Here is a 6,712-nt window from a genome sequence, read left to right as displayed (position 1 = left end):
CGACTGGGGACTGGGGCTGATGGTTCCAGTGGCTCGGGTCTCTTTTGGGCAGATTCCTGAAAGCAGACACACATAACACAGAAAAGTGCTCTTGTGTTCTTGGATTTGCTAGTTTCTTTGTTCTGATCATTGTTTTAACTTCTGGCTCAAACTTACAGGGAGGGAGGACTCTGTGTCACAGCCTGGACTTAGCAAGCAGGTCAGAGATCATCAACACAGTTCTGAGGTATTTTCTTTTCTTTTTACAGAAGAGATTTACATTGGACACATAAAAAAAAAGCACACAAGCAAGAGCAAGAGTGACAATACAAAAAGAAAAAAAAAAAACAGGCAGTCCCTCATCAATCCATATGGATTTGTAATTTATGATACATATTCTGATAGACAACACATTCACTGGAAACAGCACAGACAATAAAGGTTAGCTGATAAATGTTAGCTTTTCTCCTATTGAAGAGATGAGAAGTAAGAGAGCGTGGTTCTACAAGCTTCTTATGCTTATCCTGCACACTGTAAAGTATCACATTTATATTTAGCTCATGAGGTGATCATAAAGTTGGTCCCTTGGATTCCATCGCATACCTTAGGCACATCACATTAAGATATTTAGTCAGGAGAAAGAAACTAACAAGGAGACATTCTTCTACATTGCAACTTGGAATGTAAATTTGATACTTCCTTGTGGCTATAGTTAAAATTTTTTGATGGTTTACGCCCCAGATCGGTGAGCGCATGAGTGGCTCGCTCTGGTCTGCAGATAGGTAGTCTACGCGAATAACAACGTCAACATCCATCGTCGTCATCACTAACATGGCACCAATGTTACAATCACCTTATGCACATCATATGAGTATATGTTCTTATGGACATGTTGGCAGTGTGGTGTATGTCACAAGAGGCAGTGCATTTTGAATTGATTGATTACAGCCAAAAAGCAACAAAAAGAAAAACAATACAAGTACACCATTCCTATGAAATTAGCAATGTGACCATGGAATTTACAAGCTGTAAAGATATGACCACTATCATAAAAATAAACCGTTAATGATTAAAAACCTGCATGAGATTTAAGGCAACCTGCTCCTGCAGGTCACTAGCATGTCCATAAACTTAACTAGTTTTAAATATCAAGATTGTTCCACTGCAAACAAAATTAGTCTCCTTTATTATTAGTTGTGATGCTAATGAAGTTAACTTTCCCCAGACTCTTAGTTAGAGACTGCTGATATAGAATAGTGTTTTTTCATTCACCTTCCTGTTACTTTGTTTTGCAGAAGAATTGAAAAAAGTAAATTTAAAACAAAACGAAACAAGAACACAAGAACAAAAGCCAGCGACAAAGACAATGTCATGCAAGTTCTTCCATTCCCAAGTCCTTTCTGCTTGCTTAAGCTGTGCTTGGTGGTGTGGCTGGGGTGGGAGTTTGGGGAGAGTTGGGGTGGGGTGGGGGGGCACTTTCAGGGGGAGGTTTTTGTTGGGAAAGCAACATGGAATATTGTCTTTTGCTTGGAGAGGGGAGGGGGGGTGTTTTGTTTGCTTTTTTTTTCATATTTTGCTTTTGTTATTTACTTACAGTTGCAAGATCCCGAGTGCTTGACTTCCAGCAGCACACCCATAGAACAAGCAGCTTGCTTCATGGCACATTCACTGGGATATGTGGTGTTGTCGCTGGCACACACCGCCTCGTCCGTCCTGCTCTCCGGACAGGTCTCGTCACACAGTGAGCAGCGGCCCCGGCTCATTCGAGCATCCCACAGACACTTTTTCCCGACACTGCACTGGATGTCCTCACACGACTTGGCCTCTACAAAGAGAGGGGAAGAAATCAGCACAGAGGAAATCTTTGATTAGATGGATTATCATGAACGCTTTTCAAGCAGGATCAGATGACTGCTGAGTTTTTGAAGAACTAAGCTAGGAATAAAAACTAAATCCTATTTTATAGGCTTAGGTCTTGTGGCAGGGAACAAAAAGTCATGTTTTAATTAGCATTTTTAAGTCTACATGATTTAGATTGACTGCTTTCTGGATAAGAATCCATCTGACTCAAATATTAACTTGAAGCATGTCTTCATGGCCCCCAGCACTCCCCTGTTTTGCTCTCTTTCTCCCTCCCCCTCTCCTTCCCTCTCTCCCATATGGGATAGTGCTGCCAACATCAGGAAATAATAAGATGTCTATCATTTCTTGAGCAAACACAAGCAACTACCAAACTCCCTCCCTCTCTCTCTCTCTCTCTCTCTCTCTCTCTCTCTCTCTCTCTCTCTCTCTCTCTAAGACCCCCTCTTCAGTGGAATGTTGGCAAAAATGAACAGTGAAAAACTGCAGAGCTGGCCAGGAAGAAAATGCACTCAAATAATATTCAAAGTCAGTGACTGGAGGCGCTGCACAGGGAGCAAAAGTCTCATGCTCTCATGTCTCTAGCTGCAGACTTACTGATGCATTTTCCCTCATACGCCACTCCAATAGATCTGCCGAGGAGACAGGTAGCTCTTCTCAGGTGACACGCGCTGGCATAGATGATCCCGTCGTTTCCACACAGGTACTGCTCGGGCGACGTCACCTCGGGGCAAATCCGATTACACGTCACACAATATGCGTTATTTGTCTGGTCCACGACGCATGTGGAGCTGCCGGGGCACAAGACGTCACGGCACGTTTCTGTCGAGACAAAGAAACGAGGAAGATTTTGTTCAAACTGGCATGAAATGAAAGAAAAAATTACAACAACCCGTTGGATTCTTGGCACGTGCAGCTTTAAAACACGTGGAATCTAATAAGTGGGTGGAATTAGAGATAATATATACTTACTCTTGCACTTCCCCTGGTACTGCACGTCCAGGTCGGGGTGGCCTTTGCATTTCGCCTTCAGCAGTGCGCATTCGTCTTTGTAGGTCTTTCCATCTGAGCCGCAGACCGGTCCTTTCCAGGTGATGTTGGAGCAGTCTGGTGCGCACACGCAGCGTGGCTTACTTCTTCTGTTCATCTTGCACCTCTTTCCAGGCCCACAGTCAACATTATCACAGGTTTCTAAAATAAAAGGTCTGTGTTAGGTGATGCTGATGAGGCTTTTGGCCCTTTGCGTAAAATCACTCTGGCGCATAAAGTGCACACTAAAGAGATCATTTACGCACTTTGCTGTGCGTAAATCAGATCATCGCTAGGATTTATGAAACGAAATGACTTGGGATGTTTATTGTGAGAAAACGAAGGGAAATGAGTGCACCTCCACCTTTGCAAGGTATGCAATTGGGGGCTCCGCCATTGAAGATCATCCACCTAAAGAGCGTGCTGTTAGGGACGTCCTCCTCGGTCCAGGACGTCCCCAGTCTTCCACTACGACAGCACTCCTCCCTGCTCATTCCCGGCATGTAGAGCACCTGGCACCTCCCGTTCTTCCCCTGCTGCAACCAGCAGTTCCCAGCTGTAAACAGAAAAAACACAAGACAACCTCAAATGTCGCATGTTGAACGCTTGAAAACCGCTGACCCAGACGCACTAGACACTCACGCAGCCCGTATTATCCGAGACGCTCCCTCCCTCCCCTTTCGCCCTCCCGGCAGTATTTTGTCTGATTTTTTTTTTTTTTTTTTTTTGCGAGACTGTTAACACTTGCCTATCCCATCTGTGACTGACAGCCCTTACAATGCAGCCACAAACCAAAAAAGTAATAAGAATCTTTCGAGGGGGGGTGTGGGGTTGCCCCTTATCCCCCAGTCTCCTTGTTATCACTGGACAGAAAGTGGAGCGTCTAGACATAGCAGCCAATCTCCCTCAGAAAACCACGGTCTTTAGGTAACAAGGCTAAACACACCACCGTCTCCAACGCCTCAGAACAATATCCCAGACATACACCCACCAAACAATGCCTTATTTACCAAGAAACCAGAGTAAAGTTCATTTTAAACATATGCAAATAAAAAACTGAGTCGTTATCCTAAATCTATGGCACAAAAATATCCTTTGATCCAGACAAGAGCAGAATCTCTAAACCGACACAGACACACATGACATGAAGTGTCTATGAACTGGTTTGTTTCTTAAATTGAAGAGATAATTCCATTGTATCTATTTGAACTATAAGATCCCAAACAAAGAGCGGTAGGTGCAAAAGTCTGTAGTTGTACTATGTTTTGTAATAACAAAAGAAGACACTAACAAAAAAGCATTTTTGTACACAATGCTGAATGGTTGCGTGTGGTAAATTTATAAATAACACGCTCATAAACTCACAGTGGACATTCTGAAGTTTGTTCCAGGTTAGACGACAACACCGCGAGACAGTAAATGCTCATACAAAAGTATCAGAATATGCTCAGATATTGTGGGAAGCTGACGCTGCCACCAACACGGCGTGGTGGCTTAAGTGTGTGCGCCTGGCGAGGGCTGCAAAACTTGCCATAGTCTCACTTTGAAGTGTCCCATATGGCACCTGTTTTATGGACACTTTACGCACGCACTGTCTGATGTAGAGAGAGTTTTATCAGCGGGGGGAAAAAAGGGTGCTCACTTTGAAAAGTTTGTCGGCTGGAGCAAGTAACCGACACTCGTGCGCGTTTTTGCGGCTGACAGCAGTCGAAGTTTCTCAAAAACGGAGAGGAATAAAAGAAAATTGATGAAGAGAAGCTTACCTTGAACTTTTTGATGTTCCATGAGGTGACAAAGCCATATGAAGAAGAGAAAAATGCCCGGGTGGAGGTGGTGTTTCAGCATCCTGAACATGATGGAGAGGCAAAGTGAACCACGTATTTGACACAGGCAGCGCAAAAGTAATCTGCTTAAGGTGGCAGTGTTGAATAAGTGTCAGTCTGAGAATGCAGCCTCTCTTTTTAAATCTATAAGGGGTCTCGGGTTGACTGTCTCTGGTGGGCGGTCTCCTCTTCTGTGGGGGTGGGGAGATTTTTTTTTTTTCTTACCAAAGTTTTTTCAATCCTAATCAGGTGACATCGTTACAAGCAACTTTCTCTCGCCACAACAATTAAAGAATATGAAAGTGTGGATTTGGAATAAAACACCAAACTTGGGAATTTTGCGGTTTTTCAGTCTAACAAAGGAAAAAGACTAAATGTGGCAGTTGATATGAATTTGGTTGTGATGGAGAATATGGAGAATGTTATTAGTGTGTCACTTTAATCGTTTTAGTTTTTTCAAATCACATCGCATCAGTGTGGGGCGGACAGCTCGTTTTTACGCATGGCTTGGGTATGCGCCTTGAAAGCCATAATAATAATAATAGGCTAATAATAATAATAATAATAATAATAATAATGCAAATTTTTATTAATCTATCAAGACCTTTATTACTGTATAATCTAACAGGCCCACAGCCAACATACCTATGCGGGCATTCCATCAGTCCTTCAAATTAAGAGTACTAGGCTACTTGGCGGTAACTGATATTTTTTCCACCAACTGCAGGCAAAAGTGTAAATCTTTTGATGAGAGTTGCCTTTTGGAATATATCCCAGCCCAGACAATAATAGAATTCATAGTAGTCCGCAGCCGCACTGCTAATATTAGAACAGACAGTTGTTTGGGTTTCTCTCCCGGGTCAAGCTTTTAAATATAATCAAACCTGTTTCCGAAGAGGCTTCAGACAGAGGAACGGGGTGTTGCGTTTCATTGAATGAAACACACACACACACGCACGCACGCACGCACGTACACACCTCCACACATACACAAGGCTCTCCACTCACTGACGCACAGGCTGGACTCCTTCAGAAGTCCTTGCGCGACCTCTTCAGCGGAACTCTGGTTACAGCTCTCCAGAGCAAAGAGTAAAGTGTCTGAAGCGCGAACAAGACACCAGCGAGTTCATCATGTGTCAGGACGAGCAGAAGACACTGTCATCTCTCTGTTTATTTCAAGCGAAATACCACTAAGTATAAAGTTTATCTACAAAACATGAGCATACATATCCAATCAAAAACTCTACAATCTTCTTACATATTCACATCTGTAAGTGTGACTGAACCGGAACAGTTACTATAGCTGCCTTATATCAGTTTATGTAGTAGGCAAATATGCAACAAATATTATCCTAAAAGAAAAATCATTTTTCTCGTTTTTTGAGGTTTGTGCTGTTTCCATCTCAGGTGCAGGCTACAATTCTTGTTGATGTATTTTCATCCCAAACAGCACTGGGCAATTATTATTAATGGTATTATAAACAATCAGTAACACAAACGTCCAATGATTAGAGGCCATATCTGATACACAGGCAACAAAGAGGTTTTACAACAACATACATAAAATTTACCATGAAGAAAAAAATCACCATACAGACTAATACAAGCTACAAGCTTTTACCTGTTCTTCAGTAAAGGGAGACTGTTTGATCTCTAGTGCTAGATTTAGTTTGTTAGTGCATAAGGGAGCTTCTTGCAGTCTCATTTAAGGTGTGCCCTTTTTGTGATCCAGTGTTGGAGTTCATAGCGCTCAGATCAGACAGCTGTACTGAAGAAGAAGAAGAAGAAGAAGAAAATGACCTGCTTCCAAAATCTAATCAGCTATCACATCACATATTACCTTCTTTAAATCATGATCAGAAACAGCAATCAGTTGGAAAACACACAATCTACAATGCAACCAAATTAAATCAATACAAATGGTCCAAAATATCTGGAATATGGATTAAAGCAAATATTTTAACGATGATCTCCGGCACTTATCAACTATGTTTGATCCTATGGTGGCAAATATATATATA

At 42.3% G+C, this 6,712-nt stretch overlaps 1 protein-coding gene across 2 annotated transcripts in view; it reads right to left on the bottom strand.

Annotated features, from left to right (window-relative positions):
* The window catches only part of fsta (follistatin a), a 6,386-nt gene extending 1,578 nt beyond the window's left edge, over positions 1–4,808 (bottom strand). Inside the window, exons 1-5 of one of the 2 annotated variants that reach the window (XM_023406115.2) lie at positions 4,632–4,808; positions 3,227–3,424; positions 2,812–3,030; positions 2,437–2,661; positions 1,574–1,804 (exon numbers count right to left, since the gene is read on the bottom strand). In XM_023406115.2, the coding sequence (XP_023261883.1) occupies positions 1,574–1,804; positions 2,437–2,661; positions 2,812–3,030; positions 3,227–3,424; positions 4,632–4,722 (964 nt within the window). In that variant the 5' untranslated portion in view covers positions 4,723–4,808. The remainder of the gene's footprint in view (positions 1–1,573; positions 1,805–2,436; positions 2,662–2,811; positions 3,031–3,226; positions 3,425–4,631) is intronic. The other variant, XM_023406116.2, reaches the window with a different exon arrangement.
* Between the last annotated feature and the right edge of the window lie 1,904 nt (positions 4,809–6,712).

This window comes from Seriola lalandi, unplaced genomic scaffold (assembly GCF_002814215.2).
Source record: "Seriola lalandi dorsalis isolate HSWRI2012SDOR001 ecotype SW California unplaced genomic scaffold, Sedor1 jcf7180002054294, whole genome shotgun sequence".
NCBI lineage: Eukaryota > Metazoa > Chordata > Actinopteri > Carangiformes > Carangidae > Seriola > Seriola lalandi.
The sequence above is the reverse complement of the archived record's forward strand: the minus strand, read 5'-3'. Positions and strand labels throughout refer to the sequence as shown.